Raw genomic sequence first — 21,476 nt, forward strand, 5'->3', positions numbered from 1 at the left:
ATCCCGTCGAGTAGAGGCTGAGGGCAACCGTTACCTTGGTGGCCACCGGGAGCGGGTGTCCTCCCCCATAACCCTGCGGTGCCAGGTGTGCCATCATCTGGCAGATATGTCTGACTGTTTCCCTGCTCAACCGCAGTCTCCGTCTGCAATCCTGGTCCTGAAGGTCCTCAAATGACATGTACGCGCCCGGCCTCATCCGGCGCCACCTTGGCACCTCCTCCTCCTCTTCCTCCTTGGCCTGTCAGGCGGGCAGCCCTCCAGCCTCAGCGGCTGCCACCTGCCCCTCTGCAGCCTGTTCCTCTACTGCAGCCTCCGCCTCCTTTCCTCTGCTGCAGCCTCCGCCTCCTCTCTGAGCGATCCCCGCTAATGCTGCCACAGGGCTTTATGCAGGGCTGCGGCCATGTCGGCCAGCATCGCTGGTTGATGACCAAAAGGTATTATTTTCTGCATGGGGTGAAAAGCAGACATGTTAGCATGGTGCATACACTCGTGCCAAACCAGGTACATGGGCTACACGGTGGCCCCCATTTGGCATCGTGGGCCCCACCCATGCATGTTCCTCCCCCCCTCACCCCGGCCCCGTCGGTGCCCCCGTGCCTGGCACCCGTCCTTGCTGCCAGGGGCACAGTTGGCTGCCACTGCCCTCACGGGGGGCTGCCGTCGGTCTGGCTCTGGGTGGGTGGCTGCCAGGTGAGTGGGGTGGTCGGGGAGGGCGGGTGCGGTTGCCCATCCATACCGGCGTTATCACTGCGTGCACCCAGGGGCCGGGGTGGGTGGCCAGCAAGATGGCCGCAGTAATCGCGGTCAGTGTCTGCGCGCCGCCCCTGTCCTGTGGGGGGAACCCCGGCTGCTCGGCCTGTTCCCCCCCCTCCCTCCCCCTCCCCTCCTCCGGCAGGTCCCCCATCCCACCGCTGCAGCCAGCAGGCCAGTGTCTGAGCCGGCAGCCCGCAGTCACCCCACGCCACTTCCTACCTCCTCTCTCTCGCTCAGCAGCCAGGACGCCACCTTCACAATTTTTAAAAGCACATCAGAAACATGCCGTAGAAATCGGCCCATCCGAGGCGCTGAATCGCGGAGGCCCCGGAGAATCGGGCGTCAGGCCCGCTAATGATATGCCTACTGTACTTTCAGGCCCCGCGGTGAGCGCCGCTTTTACATAGTTTTTGGGGGGGGCGCGGAGAATCCCGAATCAAACCGGCGTCTACCTCGATTTCAGTGTCGGAAGCTATACTATCCCCGATCGTGTTTCCTGATTTTGGCGTTGGCTAACGGAGAATCCAGCCCATCTCAGTAGCCACTTTTAAGACCCCAGCATGAATTCCATCATGACCTGCCGACTTGTCAGCTTTTAGTTCTAATAATTTTCTCAGTATCCTTTCTCTGGTGGTTGTAATTGTTTTAAGTTCCTCCTTCTGTTTTCACCTCCTGAGTCACACTTATTTCTGGGATGTTATCTGTCTCCTCTGCAGTGAGGATGGGCACAAAATATCTGTTAAATCCACCTGCCATTTCCTTATTTTCCATTATTAATTCCCCAGATTCTCTCTCTGGGGCACCAGTACTCACTTTACCTCAGAAAAATAAAGTCCAAGAAAAGAGGCTTTAAAAATGTTGCCGGTGAGAAATGGCACAAATCAAACATAGGAAAAACGACACCAAATTCAGAAATGTTTACAAGCGTGATTTCAGCCGAGGTGATCTTACGCATCTCTGAGCTGTTTTTACTTATGAAGCATAAAGACAGTTAACATTTCATCAGGTATGTTCAAAACTATTTAATTTGCCCACTTTGAAGCAACCATAATTAATTTATTTCACCACGAATAGCCCAGCTTAAGCAATTCACTTTTCTTAGTTTACTTTCCATTGTAGTATTTAGCGCTTTTTTTCCCTCTTTGGGTGTTCCCACTTGGAATGACCCCACTCTTAAATCAACCTGGGTAAGGAGAAAAATAGTAAAATACTGCAGATTTTGGAAATGAAACAAAAAATGCAGGCAACACCCAGCAGGTCAGTTATCTTCCATAGAGTGAATCTTCCTGTTCTGACAAAGGGTCCCAATGGAAGCATTAACAGGTCTGTTTTCTTCACAGCTGCTGATCCATTTGCTGAGTGTTGCCTGCACTTTTTGTTCTTGATCCTGGGTAAAGAGAGCATTTTAAAGTTTACCTGAACGGTGATGTCCAAAACTAGTTGACACACTATGGTGCATTGAAATTTAAGTGCGCAACATCAATAGGGCGAATCATTAACTGGCAGTTTCAACTTAAAAACATATTTAGCCTATATTTTCAGCAGTGGGACTAAATATGGACACATGGTAAATAAATTGAAAGCAAAGTCTACAAAATGTGAAATTAAACTCTTTTAATTTCTGTGTTACATTTTTCTCAGGCAGAGTAACTCTCAGGCCAACAAGAACATTTTGTGAGAATCAAGAAATTGTTCAGCTGCCTAAATGCTTTGTGTGTCGGCCTTGAGCTAAGAGTTTTCCTGTTACCTTGCTTGTCAAATCCACAGTTGTAAATGCAAGAGTTTTGCCTTCCTTTAGCACCTGAGCAGTTATGATAATATCTTCTCCCAGTTTAGCTGCACTCATGTATCTAAAAGGAGGAATAATGACAAGTCACATAATAATACATCTCCAACTAATTGTTCTTGGGTATTAATGTAAATTGTTCAGAAATCAAAAATAAATCCCATTGTGCAGTTCCACTTTCCTCCCAGATTAATTGCCAGTCATGCTTTTTTCTAGATGGTAGGCCAGGATCCTGCTGCTCATAAATATCTCCAGCAAGGACACTCCGTGTATCTCGCCTGTTGTACTTGAACAATATGGAAGAAGCCTATCTACCCGCAATTGTAGATAAATTGAAAGAACTGGTATACTCAAGGTTTACATCCATTATCAACTGTAACTCAGTTGGTCACTGATGGATCTGTACTTTGTTAATATACTTATGTGTCGCCGCACTATATATCAATCTTACAGAACTCGAGATGGAGCTCCTTGGGTGAAGTCAAGTTATTTATGTCAGTTCCAAAGTCTACTGATCGAGTCAAATTTTATGTGAATACAGAATCTAGAAAGTTGTTTGTCCAAGGTAAATACAGATGATTGAGTTGAATTCAAAATACAATTCAGTTTGTGGTAATTTCTTCAGATCAAAATGCACAAAAATGAAACAAAAGGAAATAGCTGTTTGCAAAGCAAAGTAGGACTAGGTTTCAAAAGATAGGTTGAAGATGAATTCAGAGAGAGAGAGAGATGAGAGCTGATTTTAGAGAGAGCAGAAAAAGTTCTCTCTCGGTCTCATAAGGAAATCATAATCTTTTGAGGTTCTGTCCCCTTTCTGACTGTGATTGGGTTAAAATAATTATAATTAATCTGATTGACCGAAATGTCTGTCTATTAAGTTTTAAGAGATAATATAGCATGGGAAAACTTCGCTATGTTTCTACAAAATGGTAGGATCGAACCACCTGTTTCCCACCATGTTTTCTAAAGCTGGGATGTTTGCCCAGTAATGTTAACAATGAGTCTATTCTTCAACGTGATTGTCAGTTTTAATACTGACTTCCTTATTAGATCTTTTCACATGCTCTCAGCATTTTCTGCTGTTGTGGCTAATATATGATTTTTAATGGTATGTCACTAAATCATTTCTTCCCGAAAAGGTTTCTATCAGTCACACATGCACCTGAGTCAGAAGATTGTGGGGTTGAGACCTACTCCAGGGACTTTTCAAAGAAGGGCATAGGAAGTTATTACTGGTGCCTTAGTCAGGCAATATGTTATTGCTTAACCAACAGGATATTTCATAATTTATCTGATTGCTGGTTGTTTTGGGGCCATTGTTCTGTGCAAATTGGCTGCAGTATTTACCACATGAAAACACTATTGAGGTTGATTGGATAGCTTTTTCAGAGAGTCCTGACTAAATGTACCGACTGGCTTCCTTCCGTGCTATGTGAATCTATGCTCTGCTATTTTAAACTTGTAATCTCTGCTAACAAACATACATATAGTTCTAAATGTCCTTTCGGCTTCACTGCCACATTTACATTTGAAAACAATCCTATATGTAGGATAGGATTAGTTAGCTCAGTTGGCCAGAAGGTTAGCGGGTCCTGCAGAATAATGCCAATGGAATGGGTTCAATCCCCACACCAACTGTGGTAGTTCATGGAGGCATGCCTCCTTGACTTGCTCCTCAAGCTATGTAACCACTTGTCCCTCTCTCTATCTCTCTCTAACACAGAGAGATGCCTATGGTCCATCGTGGACTACGATTAACTACTACTTACATAAACTATTAGCAGTGAATTCAGTTGCTGTGCAATAAAGCTTCAATACTGCGATACCACCAAAACAGTTTAGTTATATTAACCAAGTTCTGAAAATTGCTCTTACGTTATATTCATGTCGACACTAACTCCTGGTAGTGCTCGTTCTGTATTAAGTAAGGCTGTTGTTGACACCACATCCACAAGAGTAGCAGTCAGTCCACCGTGCAAATTGCCTCCTCGGTTCACATGTTCCTCTTCCACTTTCATTTCGCAGACTATTTTCCCAGGACAAGCTGAAACAACAGCCATCTAGAAAAGGGCACAATTGTAATTTCATTAGAAATTTAGTTTGCGGTTTTATAAGTACTCTTTTGCTAAACCACGAGCATTGTTCCTTAGGGGCCTTAAACTGAAGCCTTGTCTACCTTCTTTTATTATTATTGGCTTCATTGTTGCGTGGAATGTCCTGCCTGCAACAGTAGAGGACTCGCCAACATTAAGGGCATTTAAATGGTCATTGGATAAACATATGGATGATAACAGATGTGGTAGTATGGCTAGGGGTATTACGGTACCTGGGAGTGTGAGCTGCCATTGGTGCAGAGGGCTCGCTGCCCATTGGCCCAAGTATTTTGTTCTCTGTATTCTCATTGGTTGAGAGGAAGGTAGCTCCGCCTATGAGGCGGGGTATAAGAACCCGTGTTCCCCAGCAGCCAGGCCATTTCTGTACTCCTGCTGCTGGGCTCACTTCTTGCTGATTAAAACCTTTCGATTCAGACTACACCTACGTTTCGTGTCCATTGATTGTGCATCAACAGAATAGTGTAGATGGGCTTTAGAGTGGTTTCACAGGTCGGTGCAACATCGAGGGCTGAAGGGCCTGTACTGCGCTGAAATGTTCTATCTTATTGTTCTTTGCTCTTTAGGGTTTTGGCCAAGGTTGGTATCATGACCGATACAGGCTGGAGGGCCGAAGGGCCTGTTCCTGTGCTGTATTGTTCTTTGTTCTTCTTGGATGGGCATTAACGATCCATTGGTACTATTTCAAACCTCCTATGGATTTTGCTGTGTGCAAATTAGCTGCCCTGTTTCCTACAGGATAACTTTTATCCTTCAAAAGTACTCCATTGGTTGCAAGTTAATTGAAAGGCAGTGTGTGAGTTGAGTTTGTTCTTTCCTTGTCTCATTGAAAGGTACATTACTGTGTTTACTGTACATCTCTAAAAATGTACTGAGAATATGACAATGACAATCTTTAATTATATAACACCTTCAAAATAGTGAAGCATCCCAATGAATGGAGGAGAATTATGAAATGAAATTTGGCACCAAGCCACAAAAAGACATGGCAGTTGACCAAATAATTTGGTCAAAGGGGCAGGTTTTAAGGAGTGTGTTTGAGGAGGAAATATAGGTGGAGAGGCAGCAAGGTTTAGGGAGGGAATTCCAGAGCTTATGGCACTGTCCTAAGCACAACCAAATAAAAACAGAAAGTGCTGGAAAAGCTCAGCAGGTCCGGCAGCATCGGTGGGGAGAGAAACAGAGTTAACGTATTGAGTTTGTGTGACTTTTCTTCACTTGCAGCATATTACTTTTATTATGAAGGAATGACCAATACTGATGGAGTAATCAGGGTGAGGAATGCTCAAGAGGTCGGAATTAGAAGAGTACTGACCTCTTGAAAGGTTACGAGGTTGGATGGAGAATATCGAGATAGGGACAGGTGAGACCCAGGAGGAATTTGAAATCAAGGATAGAACATAGAACATACAGTGCAGAAGGAGGCCATTCGCCCCATCGCAACCCACTTAAGCCCTCACTTCCACCCTATCCCCGTAACCCAATAACCCCCCCTAACCTTTTTGGTCACTGAGGGCAATTTATCATGGCCAATCCATCTAACCTGCACGTCTTTGGATTGTGGAGGAAACCGGAGCACCCGGAGGAAACCCACGCAGACACGGGGAGAACGTGCAGACTCCGCACAGACTGTGACCCAGCGGGGAATCGATCCTGGCGCTGTGAAGCCACAGTGCTAGCCACTTGTACTCCCGTGCTGCCCTTTCACGATTGATAACAATTGTAAAATCAAGGTGTTTCTTAACTGGGAGCCAACATACATTAGCGAGTACAGGGGTGGATGGCTGAACAGGACCTGGTGCAAGTTAGGACGTGATCAGCAGAGTTTTGGATAAACTTACGTTCAAGGAGGGTAGAACCTAGGGGCAACTGCAAGGCAAGGTTCCAGATGGGGTCATAAATCAAAGGGGCAACATTTTTAAAAAGTGCTGGCAATTTGTTAAGTAACCTATAGCCTTCTAATCACCCAGTTGTATTTTTTACAGTTGACATACACATGGCTTCAGTTTTGAGTTTCCAGTTTCTTTCATTTGTTTTTGCATCCAGTTTTAGGACTTCAATGATTCACATTGCCAATGGCAATTAAGATTGTTTTTTCTTTGCGCAAGATAGTAGACATCTACCAGAATTGCAACCATTGTAAGGTGTGCTGCCTCATGCTGACAATTTGCTAACTATATATCAGGAAGCTCTAGTTTGATCCCAGCGTAGCTATTTTAGCTAACTCGGAAGCAGCACGTACAGGGCAGCACGGCGGCGCAGTGGGTTAGCACTGCGCCCTCACGGCGCCAAGGTCCCAGGTTCGATCCCGGCTCTGGGTCACTGTCCGTGTGGAGTTTGCACTTTCTCCCCGTGTCTGCGTGGGTTTCGCCCCCACCACCCAAAGATATGAAAGCTAGATGGATTGGCCACGCTAAATTGCCCCTTAATTGGAAAGAAATTAATTGGGTACTCTAAAAAAAATTTTTTAAACTCATAAGCAGCAAGTACATCATGAGCTAGAAATTGTGGACTAATGAAGGAAATCACATTAAGTGCTTGACAACCAACTCCTTGCCCAAGCTGATGGGCATCAAACTGTCATGAATATAGCTGAGGAGGTTTTGCAGGATCAGTTGGGTGATGACTGTTTCTGTGGGACTCTGGAGTGGAGTTACTGCGACTCAAGGAAGAGATCCTGCATTCTGGAAGCAGAATTGGAAAGACAGACTGCATATGGTGCAACAATCTTGCAGGGAATGATATGAATGTCTGAAATCTTGGGATAATCTCACATTTGCTATTCCATACAATTATGGTTATTCATGTTAAATGTAAGTGGATTCTGATCCACTTTCATTTTCATTTCATTTCATTTGATTTTCATCCACATTGAAGTTAAAAATACAAAAAGTAGAACTGGATTGGTATTTCTTCATTTGGGCGTCATTCAGTAAATTTGGTTAACACTACTCAGGGAGTCCTGTAGTAATAGCTTCGTTGAGAATTTGGAGGCAGTTTCGCCAGCACTCGGGTTGGGGGCAGAGTCAAGGGAAATGCCGATTCGGGAGAACCATAGATTTGATCCAGGGAAGTGGGATGGAAATTTTCAGAGATGGGAAGAGAAAGGAATCAGGACACTTAAAAGATTTGTTTCTTGGGGGTCGGTTTGTGGGATTGAAGGAGCTGGGAGCGAAGTATGGGCTGGAGCAGGGGGATATATTTTGATACTGTTGCTCTATAATAATGTTGTTGAACCACAAGCCTTCCCTTTTATCGATCAAATGACCACACAACCAGTTAGTTAGTTCAAAAGATGGTTTATTTATATACACAAGAGTTATCGCGACATGCAAACACGACATCTACTACGAGTTAAACTACACCTATCAGCTACAATAACCTATACTTAACTTCAGGGCGACCGACACTGTGCATATGGATAAAGCCTTTATCTGGATTTCACTTGGCTGGTTCGAAGAAAGTGGCTCTGTCTCTACTGGGCTCATCCATCAGGTAGCAATCGTTGGTCTTGAACTTGGCTGGCTTTTCCTGCTACAATTGAGTTGGCACAGGCCGGATCCAAAAGAGACCGAACACATGGCTATGTCCTCTTTTACCCCTCTGGGATTTTGCGCTCTTTGGGGCGGTCCTTAACCTTGGACCCAATAGTTCGACAGGGCTCTGGTCACTCTCTTCAATTTTGGCCAATAAAGGGGCGGGTACCTTGGTAGCTGGGCGGGTCCTTAGTGGTCATTGACCTTGGCAGTAGTGCTTTCTGAGTAAGGGAGTGGCGCCGATCAGTCTGTGGCTGCACCGGTTGCTTGATTGGAATTCTATTGTCCTGAGAAAATGGGCCATTAAAATGCAAACGAGCGGGGGTTTCGATCAGGTCTGGTTACCTGTGTTTTAGATACACATAGGCTGTGTATCTGTCTGAGTCCTGGGTTGGCCATAATTCCCATGGTCCTTTGCAGGTGGCTACCTTAGGTGCTACAATGGCAGCACGGTAGCATAGTGGTTAGCATCAATGCTTCACAGTTCCAGGGTCCCAGGTTCGGTTCCCAGCTGGGTCACTGTCTGTGTGGAGTCTGCACGTCCTCCCCGTGTGTGCGTGGGTTTCCTCCAGGTGCTCCGGTTTCCTCCCACAGTCCAAAGACGTGTGGGTTAGGTGGATTGGCCATGCTAAATTGCCCGTAGTGTCCTAAAAAGTAAGGTTAAGGGGGAGTTGTTGGGTTACGGGTATAGGGTGGATACGTGGGTTTGAGTAGGGTGATCATTGCTCGGCACAACATCGAGGGCCGAAGGGCCTGTTCTGTGCTGTACTGTTCTAAATCTAAATCTAAATCTAAATACATGCAAGTCCTGAGAGAACGAAGGTTACGTATGGGAAATTTAGGGAGCCTTGGATAACGAGGGATAATGTGAACTTTGTCAAAAAGAAAAAGGAGGCTTTTGTGCGGTCTAGAAGGGAGAGGGCAATCAAAACATTTGAGGAGTACAAAGAAAGTAGGAAGGTAGTAAAGTGGGAAGCTAGGAGGGCTAGGAAAGGTCATGAAAGTCCTTGGAAAGTAGGATTAAAGTCAATCCCAAAGCTTTTTATTCATATGTAAAAAGCAAAAGGGTGACCAGGAAATGAATTGGACCACTTAAGGATAGTTGGGGGAATCTATGTGTTGAACCAGAGGAAATGGGCGAGGTATCAAATAAATGAGTACTTTGCATCAGTGTTCACCAAAGAAAAAGACTTTTGCAGAAGATGATTCTTGGGACGGGTGTGTGGACAGTCTGGGTCATGTTGACATCAAAAAGGAGGAGGCATATGGAATGCTTGCCTTCACTGGACCGGGCATCGAGTATAAAAATTGGAAAGTCATGCTACAGTGGTAAGGACGCACTTGGAATATTGCCCACAATTCTGGCAGGCACACTACCAGAAGGATGTGGAGGCTTTGGAGAGGGTGCGGAGGAGTTTTACCAGGATGCTGCCTGGTCTGGAGGGTGTTAACTGTGCGGAGAGGCTGAGTAAACTGGGACTGTTTTCATTAGAATGACAGATGTTGAGGGGTGACCCGATAGAGGTCTACAAGATTATGAGAGGCACGAATAGAGTGGATGGGCAGACACTCTTTCCCAGGATGGAGGGGTCAGTCACTAGGGGGCATAGTTAAGGTCCATGGGGCAAAGTTTAGAGGAGATGTGCGAAGCAGGTTTTTTACACAGAGGGTGATGAGTGTCTGGAACACGCTGCCAGGGAAGGTTGTGGAAGCAGATACATTAACGGCGTTCAAAAGGCATCTCACCAAATACATGGATAGGATTGGTATAGAGGGATATTGCATTAGGAAGTGATGAGGGTTTTGGCCCAGGGTGGTATCATGACCAGTACATGCTTGGCGGGCCGAAGGGCCTGTTCCTGTGCTGTATCGTTCTTTGTTCTTTGACTTCATACTGGAAGTAGACCGGTGATACTCCAAGGCCCCGACTGCAGAGCTCCTCACGGAGATGAAAAAGCTACTTTGGTAGCTTTGGCCTGCTCTCCACAAGGAAAACTGTGTACCAGCTCCACCAGGCACGGGGGATCCTGTACGAATACGGAGACAAAGCAGCCGCTTGCTGTCTCACCAGCTGAGAAAGCAGGCAGCCACAAGGGAAATAGCCCAGATTAGGGGCAGCAAAGGCAACTTAGTGGCGTATCCGGAAAATGAAGTATTCGAGACCTTCAACCAGGGGCTGTACACCTCCGAGCCCCAGCTGGGGACTTGAGGATGACGCAGTTCCTCAATGGACTGGACATGCCAGTCGTGGGGGAGGATAGGAGACGGGGCCTGGAAGCACCACTAGAACTAGGTGAAATCATGGAGAGTATTAGCTCCATGCAGGCAGGGAAGGCACCGGGACCGGATGGTTTCCTGGGGGGCTTCTACAAAAGATTTGCAATGGCACTGGCCCCGCACTTGCGGGAGATGTTCATAGATTCACTGGCAAGGGGCACCCTGCCGCCTACGCTAGCACAAGCCTCAGTCTCGCTGATGCCTAAGAAAGCTGAAGACCCAACAGAATGCGGTTCCTACAGGGCCATCTTGCTTCTAAACACAGATGCGAAAATACTGGCCAAGGTCCCAGACAAGAGGAAGGAGGACTGCATACCAGAGGTGGTAGCAGAAGACCTGACGGGCTTTGTCAAGGGTAGACAGCTAACATCGAACATCAAGCGCCTCCTGAACTTGATCATGACCCCACCCAGGGAGGGAACTCCAGAGGTGATCGTCTCCCTGGACGCAGAAAAGGCCTTTGATAGAGTCGAATGGAAGTACCTCATAGAGGTACTGGAGCGGTTTGGGCTTGGAACAGGATTCACCGGCTGGGTGAAACTCCTGTGTCATGCTCCTACAGTGAGAAGAACGCAAAGATCCCAAAGAGAATACTCCAGAACGAGATCCATGGGGGGGCCTAGCCCTCCCAAACCTGCAATATTATCGCTGGGGGGCAACCACCCAGGGTAAAGGGGTGGATAAAGGAACCAGAAGCCTAGTGGATGCTTATGGAGGAGAGCTCCTACAGAGGGACCTCCCTCCGGGCCCTAGCCACGGCGGTGCTCCCATCCGCACCTAATAAATATTCAACCAGCTCAGTCATAGAATCATCCGATCCCTACAGTGCAGAGGCCATTCAACCCATCAAACCTGCACCTGACCCTCTGAAAGAGCACCCTATGTAGGCCCAATCCCTCACCTTCTCCCTGTAACCTCACATAACCTTTTGGACACCTAAGGGGCAATTTAGCATGGCCAATTCACCTGACCTAAACATCTTTGGACTGTGGGTGGAAACTGGAGGGCCTGTGGAAACCCACACAGACATGGGAAGAATGTGCAAACTCCACTAAGACAGTCACCCAAGATCGGAATCGAACCCGGGTCCCTGGCGCTGTAGACAGCAGTGCTAACCACTGTGCCACCGTGTCACCCAGTGCCATTGACAAATAGTCTGCAATTGGTCACTGTAGTAAACCGTTACCACGTAATATAATATTCTTAAAGTGGCGAAACAGGAATTCATCGTCTTCCAAGGCAACTAATAATTACACCTGAGTGTAACAAAATTACAAAGGATTGGAAGAAGACCACATGGGACTATTTTCTTGAATTAGCTAATTTCAGCTCCAACTGCAGTAATCCTCCAAGCACCAGAAACTTTTGTGTGACACAAAATCAACAATAAGCTGTGCTGCTTTCCTAATTCAGCGGAAAATATGAAGTTTTATTGTTGCTTGGAGTTTGTATTGCCCTTTCTCAAATCATACCCCGAATTCAATGGGTCACAGAATAGTGGATATTTAGCAGCAAATTGCTGTGTTCATGAAATCTTCCTACACAGAAGGAGGCCATTGAACCCTTAGTGTCTGTGCTGGCTCCTAATCACCTTCCTCATAAACCATGTCATTTTCTGGCCAATACTAGATATGATTTTATATCCAACACATTATCTTTCATGTAAACAATTATAATGATTTCAATAATTTACACCCCTTCCATAGTAGACAGTTTGCAAATACTTTACAATTGGAAAAATATATTATCAATAAGGTAACAAAGACTGAGGGGAAAATTAGAATGCTGAATGTAGAACCAGCAGGTTGAAGCAAGAGGATGGAAGGAGCTGTGAAACTTTGCAAGGAAGGGTGAGGATTTGGAGGGCAATGTGCAGATTAACATAGCTTGGTGGTAAAATTGGAGGCTAACAAGGAGGATGATTGATAAAACAGTCTGCGAGGTACCAAAGGCATTAATGGTTTTGTTAGTGAAATGGTGGGAGCTGGGACGGTGGGGGAGTAAGGGTATGAGCTGGCTGTGTTCCAGGCATGGAAAATTCCAGTCTTAGTGGGTCATAAGGCAAGAGGGTCATCTTTGAGCCAAGCACCACCTGCTTTGGTTGGATAATGTAGGCAGCCAGGGACGGGGGGTGGGGGGGGCAGAGCTGATCTACAGCCAGAGGCAAAATATAGAGGAGGGTTTTAGTTTTGTCGACATTGAGTTCAAATGTTTGCGACTCTTCTAAAACAAAAAGGTCTTAAATTTCCTCCATATTTGTGCAGAGAGAAATGCATGACAAATGTGAGAATCAATTACTCATACAGAATCCCTACAGTGCAAAAGGAGGCCATTCGACCCAGCGAGTCTGCACCAACCCTGTGCCCAGTCTCCCGCCCTATCCCTGTAACTCCATAACCCCACATAACCTTTTGGACATTGAGGGGCAATTTAGCATTGCCAATCCTCCTAACCTGCACATCTTTGGACTGTAGGAGGAAACTGGAGCCCTGGAGGAAACCAACGCAGACACGGGGATAACGTGCCAACTCCACACAGTAACCCAAGGCTGGTATTGACCCCGGGTCCCTGGTGCTGTGAGGCGTAACCACTGTGCTACCGTGCCACTCTTGATGTGGAAAATGGTGGAAATTTGGGCATCAGCAAACAAGATGCATAAGTATAATGCCCCCAAATCTTCTCAACCTTTTACAAATATCTTCCGATCCCTACATCTGAATCACTCTCCACACTGGAAATGGACAACTTTCAAAGGCAAGTATAAAAAAGGGTAGGATCCACAGATCTACAACCCAATGGATGTCAAAGAATCAACAACCAAACAATGTCAAAGAGTAGGATAAGGCAAAAAAAAGGTTCAGTCAGATGTCAAGAGCTCAACACTGCCAAAAGCCAAGAGTGTAGAAAGTCCATGAGTGAAATTAAAAAGAAATGAGAAAAACAAAGAATGGTCATGAAAAACCAAATATTTACATAGAATTTGCAGTTTAGAAGGAGGCCATTTGGCCCATCGAGTCTGCACCGGCTCTTGGAAAGAGCACCCTACCCGAGCCCACACTTCCACCCTTTTCCCCATAACCCAGTAACCCCACCCAACACTAAGGGCAATTTTGGTCACTAAGGGCCAATCCACCTAACGTGCACATCTTTGGACTTTTGGAGAAAACCGGAGCACCCGGAGGAAACCCACGCAGACATGTGGAGAAGTGTTTTATAAATACATAAGATGTTTTATAAATACATAGAGAGTAAGAGGATAATTCAATAAAGAGTAGAGCCAATTAGAGACCAAAAAGATACTTGTGTGTAGAGGTGAAGATGTGGGCATGGTTCCAAATGAATACTTTTCATCTGTTCTCAAAGAGAGGGACAAAGCAGATGTAGTTAAGGAGCAGAAGTGCAAATTATCGGATGGTATAAACATGGTGAGGGAGGAAATATTAAGGTGCTTAGCATTCTTGAAAGTAGATAAATCAGCAGGCCTGAGTGAAATGTAATCCAGATTGGTGAAAGAAGGGAACAAATAGCAGAGGCTCTGATCATAATTTTCAATTCTCTCTGGCTAGAGGTGTGACACCAGAGGACTGCAAACTGCATCATTGTTTAAAAATAGGGGAAGCATTAGACCAGGTACTTTAGTCAGCCTAACCCTGCAGATGGACATATTACAGGTACAAATTCTGAGTGACAGAATAAATCACCACTTAGAGGAACACAGAAGGACAGTCAGCATGGATTTGTGAAGGAAAGTCTGTGACTAACTTGATTGAATTTTTTGAGTAAGTAAAAAGGAGGGTTGATACGGGTGCTTAAGTAGCCTGCATGGATTTTAGAAAGTCTTTTGACACGGCCCCATGTGGCTGACTGGTCTGAAAATTAAAAGCTCATCATCCGGGAGCCTGGCAAGTTGGATCCAAAATTGGCTCAGCGGCAGGAAGCCCAGGGATAATGGCCAACGGCTGCTTTTGTAACTGGAGGTTCTGCAGGGCTAATTACTGGGTCCCTTACTGTTTGTGGTCTATATCAATAATTTAGACTTCAGGCCTGATTAAGAAGTTTTTAAATTATACAAAAATAGGCCATGTGGTTAATAGTGATGAAGAAAGCTGGAGGACTGTAGGAAGATATGAACAGAGTGGTTGGGTGGACAGGAAAGGGATAACAGCCCTCACCCTTAACCCACACTGGTGAAAATTTGGGGGACGTCAGGAATGGGGGAATCCCAGTGTGGGGTCTGCACCTCCATTTTCACATCTCCACACATCCCCCATGCAGCCCATTAACTCTATGGCTGCGGAGTATTTTCCTCAGTTTTGTTTCCATTGCTGACTTAGTGCTTTTACAGCCACCAGAGGGAGATCTTAATTTCATTCAATTCCTGGTCCCAAAGGTTAAAGGGCAATGTGCCACCCAATGCCTACCAGTTGCAGAGTAATAAAGGTGGAGTTGTTACTGGTTGCAGCACCTTTTAGTGTCTTTTAGGAGCTGCTGAATATTCCACACATAAAATTCGAGAAGTAAATAAGTTGCATCCATGTTAATTTCGGGCATTATGCAGTAAAACAAACCCGGATATCATCCCCCCCAAAAACATACCAACGCAATCGGAACAACTGCTCCCCTAGCCTGGACACTATTAACATTCGAACTGTGCAAAGATACATTGAGAATGGCCATCTGAGTCAGATCTTTACAGATGGTGAGGGTGTATGTTTTATTTTGGGGGAGGGCTGCTGTTAGTCTCCTGAAATGCCCCCGATTGAACCCCGACTTGGCTTCAGTAAAGGCTGGCGACGCTCGAGAAAGCTGCCGGCCATCGTCTACCTTATTCAAAACCCGATCGAAGCCGGTTCCGCCCGTCATCCCCTGGACGACCTGCCTCAGGGCACTCAAGGTCGAAGCAGCCATAGCCTGGAGTCCCAAGCTTGAAGCTGCTGCTTGGCAGGCGAATGGGGAACTGTGCGAAGGCTCTCGGCTTGCAGCAGGTCAGATTGTTGCAGCTCCAGCTGATCAGCAACTCTCCTCTCCCGGCACCAGCAGGTCTCAACACAGCGCTGGCAGCCCGAGCTTCCTGCACTCACAGGCTCCACTGCTAACCCACTGGCTAACTTCCGTTCCTTGCTGCATTGTCCCTTCCGAAATGAACCACTTTTAGTGGATCTCTTTACAGGGATTCCAAGGCTATTTTTTTTTAACCCGCGGGTTGGTTTTAAAACTTTTTTTTAAAAGAATCAGTTTCTTTACACAGTCAAACTTGCCAAAATCAACAGTTGGAGGCTTTATCTTACTGTCCAAAGGAGGTCATGAAGAGAAAAGTGGGAGGAATAACTAAGGTAGGACCAATTCTCCCAGTGGTGAAACTAACGTTAAGTATCCTACACTCTCTCATTGGAGTTTGGAAGAATGAGAGGCGACCTTATTGAGACATACAGGGCTGGATTCTCCGGTCACCGAAGGCGAAATCGCATTCGGCGATCGGCCGGAGAATCATAGTTCCTGACCAAATCGGGTCAGCCGCTTTTGCGATGCGCCTCTCCCTCCGAAATAGCATACTCGGAGAGTACGGCATGTGCCTATCGATGGCCTCAGGCAATGCCCCCGATGCTCTGCCCCTGACCAGCCGAGTTCCCGATAGCGTGGGTCTCTCATGGTCTCACCCGTCGGGAACTCGGCATGGCGGCTGCGGACTTCGGCGTCGCCACAGTCGGGGGAGGGCCGATCCGCAGTCAGGGGGGACTTTATCAGAGGCTAGGAGCACTGTTGGGGGGTGGTTCAGGGCACACGAGTCAGCCAAAGGGGGGGGGGGGACTATTTCGCAGGCCGGGTCCACAAGCAGCCGGCGCATGTTGCCGCGGCAGGCCGCTGCCGTGCACATGTATGGCCATGGACCCGGCAATTCTACGGGTCATTTCAGCAGCTACAGCCGGTTCTCTCCGCTGACTTGACTCTAGCCCCCAGCCAAACGGAGGATTGGTGGCCGTTTACGCCATTGTTCTGTCGTAAAATGCCACAGTTCCCACGCCGGCGTGGGGACACCGCCTCAAAATGGGAGAATCTAGCCCCTAGGGCGCAATTCTCCAGAAAGATTTCCAAGTGTGGTAGCGAGCGGGAACTGCTGTGCGTTTCCTGGCGCTCTGGCCCAGCAAGGCCGGCAACGCTATTCAACGTTAATGGCCCCACAGGCTTCTCGCTGCAAATGAAGGCTCACCAGCAGATTCGCTGGCACCTTACTCGCCAGCCCCCTCCCCCACTAACAGGGTTGAACAGCACTGAAGCAGCTGAGCCAACCCCAGCCAGTCCACAACAATGGCGCCCAGGAGACCAGCCCCAATATTCAGGGATGCTGACCTGGGGAGGCTCCGAGGCGCAGTGGAGGCCAGGAGGAATGTCCTGTTCCCCCGAGTGCCCTCCCAAGGCAGTCAGTCCTGGGACGAGGTGGTGGCGGTAAGCTCTGGGAGAGTAACTAGGAGGACTGGCCTCCAGTGCCGAAAAAGGTCAACGACCTAACCGGGCAGCAGGAGTGAGTAGACACCAACGCCCCCCACACCCCCACCCTCCGAGACCGTTCCACCCCCACACGAGCATCCAGCCCCCCAACTCTCTATGCGACGCTCAACCCTCCCTTCACCCCCTCCCTTCAAACCCCCTAACACTCCCTTGTCCCCCCTCCTCTCCCTTCAATAACCCCCACCCTTTCTTCACACCACCCCCCCCCCCCCACCACACACCACTGTGAACCACACATTTGGCTAACGATGCTCTCTCTGTGACTCCTCAGGAAAGTCTCTCCCACAATCGCTGGGAGAGGGCCCAGACTGATGGCAGGGTGCCAGACTTAAGAATCCTCACCGCCTTCAAAGAGCAGGTCCAAGATGTGACTGGGGTGGCCGAGGACAGGGCAGTCACCCATGTGGAGGTTGGTGGATGCCGTGGAGGTGAAGAACCACCGGGCTCTGCCCAGAGGACGTGTCAAACGTGAGTTGTTATTGCCTTACTGACTGACCCATCCCTCCCACTGACCACATGTCCATTCTCCTACAGGTCCTCCAGCCAATGTCACTGGCCCATCCCAGGTGCACCACACAGCTGCTGATGTACATCAGGTGGAGGAAGGAACCTCCAGGTGAGACAGCAGTCAGAGGTCTGCTGGATCCCAGGACTCAGCTGGATCCCAGCCTGATACTAAGCCTATGGAAGAGGTATGCCTGGAGCTGATGGAGACGTTAGGGTGCGGTCAGGACATTCAGCGGGAGATGTCAGCGACACTCCAGCAGATCCATAACTGATTGGAGGAGTCCTCGAGGCTATGGGCACAGGGGATGTTGCCGGCAATGCATGGCATTGATAACGTGGTAACCGCAGTGGAGAGCCTGGTGCACGACGTCAGCACCATTAGTGTCCAAGGCATCGCGCAGTCAGTGACAACCATGGCTTAGTGTCTCAATGGAATGCCCGACTCGCTGGGGGATGTGACTGTAGGATCGTTTTCAGATTACTTTTACGTGAGGATCCTCCCCCTTAGTTATGGCTCAGCTAAACACAAGGACCCACAGAGATAGCAACTCTGGTTAAGACGGCTTTATTTTCCAAACTTGGTCAACATACGAGAGAGTGTGATTTGAATAAATGTCAAAACCACTCTACTTTATATTGTTTCAGGTGCAACAGTTATACAATTTCCAAACATCAGTAGCTCACCCCAGTTGGACTCCATCCAATGCTTGGAGCTGTCGATTTTACCTTGACCAATGAATTTTGCTTTAGGCAGCATGGTGACTATGTGATTAGTTCATGATTTGACCCTGCCCCTGTTCCCTGGTCATCTGTTGTTTTCTAGGACTCTTGTATCCGCTATCTCTTGTTCTCCCCTATTCCCAGTGTGGCAAGATGGCGCCGGAGCGAGGCGACTCTCTGCAAGCTCTCCCCAACAGATCCACTTTTTACTTAACTTATACTCGTTCTAATCTTTTAAAAATTAATTCTAAAGCTAACATTGTTACTAACCTCTCTCTTTTATCTTCTCTTGCAGGCTTGAAGATACATTGCATATCTTGTGTTGCCCTATTATTTAATTCTCATGTATTTTCTTGAATTTTGTTTAATTCCCTTTTCTTCCATGTAATGAATGATCTGTTGAGCTGCTTGCAGAAAAATACTTTTCACTGTACCTCGGTACACGTGACAATAAACAAATCCAATCCAATCCAATCCATTTTCCTTATCTCAGTCAGATCCTGCCTGTTTATCTGTGCGCAGGATAGAACATAGAACAGTACAGCACAGAACAGGCCCTTCAGCCCTCAATGTTGTGCCAAGCCATGATCACCCTACTCAACCCACGTATCCACCCTATACCCGTAACCCCCCACACCATTAACCTTACTTTTATTAGGACACTACGGGCAATTTAGCATGGCCAATCCACCTAACCCGCACATCTTTGGACTGTGGGAGGAAACCGGAGCACCCGGAGGAAACCCACGCACACAGGGGGAGGACGTGCAGACTCCGCACAGACAGTGACCCAGCCGGGAATCGAACCTGGGACCCTGGAGCTGTGAAGCATTTATGCTAACCACCATGCTACCCTGCTATGTTGAAGCTACTCATAGAAACTGCTCATTGAGCTAGTTGTGTTATTGCTGACCACATTATTTCTGTCTCATTCTGTCTGTCTTAAGAATATGAGCAAGGTAGCTAGCTTAAATCCCATCATACATTGTGGCCACTGCTATTAGCAAGTGTTTAAATGCATGTTACTGCTAAGTTCTAAGAATACATGTTTAGTAGTTAATAATGATTACTGGGTATACTTTCAATGATTAGTCACAATCCTCAATAAACTAACTTATGTAGAACTATTCTAGTGTTATCCTAGCTATCTGGTTTTAAGGGGTCTCATCTCAGGACACCTCCCTTCAGTGACCCGGTATCATGCTGACCTTGATGAGGTGCTGCAGGCCATGTCCTGCGCTGCAGAGCTTGTCCCAGTTGTAGATGGGCATTGCTGAGGTGCTGCAGAGCATGGCCCAGTCACTGAGGAGCATCGCCAAGAGTGTCGACACGATGGTGCAAGCATCAGGGAGCCACCAGGGCTGGCAGAGCCAGATGATGCAGGGACAGTCGGGCTCGAACCAGCTACCCCGCCTTCCGAGCTGAACCCCAGGGCCATATGGGCACTGACCGGGAGGAGGAGGCGTTGGGTGCCAACCCGGACCCATCCCATAGATTGGTGACGGTGGCCACCAGCTCCCCCGAGTTCCACCCCTCTGATGAGGCAAGAAATGGAGTTGAGGCCACAATCAGATCAGCCATCAGATCTTACTGAATGGTGAAGTAGGTTTGATGGGCCTAATCGCCAACTCCTGCTCTTATTTTGTATGGTCTTATGTGCTCTATAGATTTTTATTTCCACTGGTCTCAGTGGAATCGACTCCATTTTGTCTGACTGGATTTTCAGGAATCGTGTTGATTTTAAGCCTCACTGCCTCCGATGTTGAAGCTACTTGTATCCAGGAGTAACATGTGCAGGGAGATTTGGTTCACTGATGATAATGATCAGAAGTGAAGGGAATTCACCTCATAACCAGGACAGACTGTGACTTGTGATTCAGAGGCAGTGACACAGGGACCACATCGAGTAATTCCTACCTTCATTATTAGGTGGGACACAGGGGAACGTTTGGCCACAAGTTCCTGGAGTTTGAGTTCAGGCCAGACAGTTGAGGGTTGACTGGAACATCTGGAGCTTTCAGTGATGGCCAGAGGATGTGAAATGCAGTTGTGTATGTATTCTCTGCTGGCAGCTTTACATGGAATTTACAGCACAGGAACAGGCCAATGCATCATCTATGTTGGTATTTAAGTTCCACACAAGCAGGGCAGCACGGTGGCACAGTGGTTAGCATTGCTGCCTAAGGCGCTGAGGACCTGGGTTTGAATCCCGGTCACTGTCCGTGTGGAGTTCGCACGTTCTCCCCATGTCTGCGTGGCTTTCACCCCAACAACCCAAAGATGTGCAGGATAGGCAGATTGGCCACGCTAAATTGCCCCTTCATCGGAAAAAATAATTGGGTACTCTAAATTTATTTTTTAAAAGCTCCTCCCACCCCTCTTGATCACACTATCAGGCTAACCTTCCGCTTCTTTCTTCCTCATGTGTTTGTTAACTTCCATGAATGTATCTATACCAGAATTATAGAATGGTTACAGCGGAGGACATTCAGCACATTGTCTCCGTGTCAGTTCTTTGCAACAGCGACTCAGCTCGTCCAACTCCTGGACGTTATGCCTGTCGTCCAGTAAAATCTTTTCTCTTCAGATAATTATCCAGTTCCCCTTTGAAAACCGCATTTAAATTTGTCTCAACCACACGCTCAGACAGTAAATTCTACTTGTTGCCGAAAGATATTTTCCTCCTGTTCTCTCTGATTCTTTTGTTAATCACCTCAGGGTTCTGAACCTTCTGCCAATGGGAACAGCCTCTCCCCATTTACTCTCTCCAGACTTGTGATGAACATGTCTAACAAATCTCCCCTCAACCTTCCCTTCTCCAAGGAGACCAACTCCAGCTTCATCTGTCTATCCACATAACTGAAGTCTCTCATCCTCAGAACCATTCCTGTAAATCTTTTCTGTCCCTTTCTCAAACCTTCAAATCCTTCCCGTTGAGGCTGAAACAGTTTTTTATGAAGCTTCATAACTTATTTGGTTTTGAACTCTGTTCCCCTATGTATAAAACACAGGATTCAGTATAATTTATTAACTGCTTTCTCAACCTGTCCTGAACCTTCAGTGATTTATGCCCATATCCATCCAGCTCCCTCTACCCCGGCATTTCCTTTGGAATTGTGCCCTTTATTTTATGTCACCCTCTCCTTGTTCTTCTGACCAAAATGTATAACTTCACACTTCTCGACATTAAATTTTATCTTCCACGTGTCTGCCCATTGCACCAGCCTGTCTGTATCCTCTTGAAATCTATCACAATCCTTCCCACACTTCACAAGTCTT

At 47.1% G+C, this 21,476-nt stretch overlaps 1 protein-coding gene across 2 annotated transcripts in view; it reads right to left on the reverse strand.

The window, feature by feature from the left end:
• Positions 1-2,350: 2,350 nt before the first annotated feature.
• The window catches only part of acot13 (acyl-CoA thioesterase 13), a 35,922-nt gene continuing 16,796 nt past the window's right edge, over positions 2,351-21,476 (reverse strand). Inside the window, exons 1-3 of one of the 2 annotated variants that reach the window (XM_038796947.1) lie at positions 15,288-15,574; positions 4,415-4,599; positions 2,351-2,603 (exon numbers count right to left, since the gene is read on the reverse strand). In XM_038796947.1, the coding sequence (XP_038652875.1) occupies positions 2,447-2,603; positions 4,415-4,599; positions 15,288-15,371 (426 nt within the window). In that variant the 5' untranslated portion in view covers positions 15,372-15,574 and the 3' untranslated portion in view covers positions 2,351-2,446. Of the gene's footprint in view, positions 2,604-4,414; positions 4,600-15,287; positions 15,575-21,476 lie in introns of those variants that run through there. The other variant, XM_038796948.1, reaches the window with a different exon arrangement.

The sequence above is a fragment of the Scyliorhinus canicula genome, chromosome 5 (assembly GCF_902713615.1).
Source record: "Scyliorhinus canicula chromosome 5, sScyCan1.1, whole genome shotgun sequence".
NCBI classification, from domain to species: domain Eukaryota; kingdom Metazoa; phylum Chordata; class Chondrichthyes; order Carcharhiniformes; family Scyliorhinidae; genus Scyliorhinus; species Scyliorhinus canicula.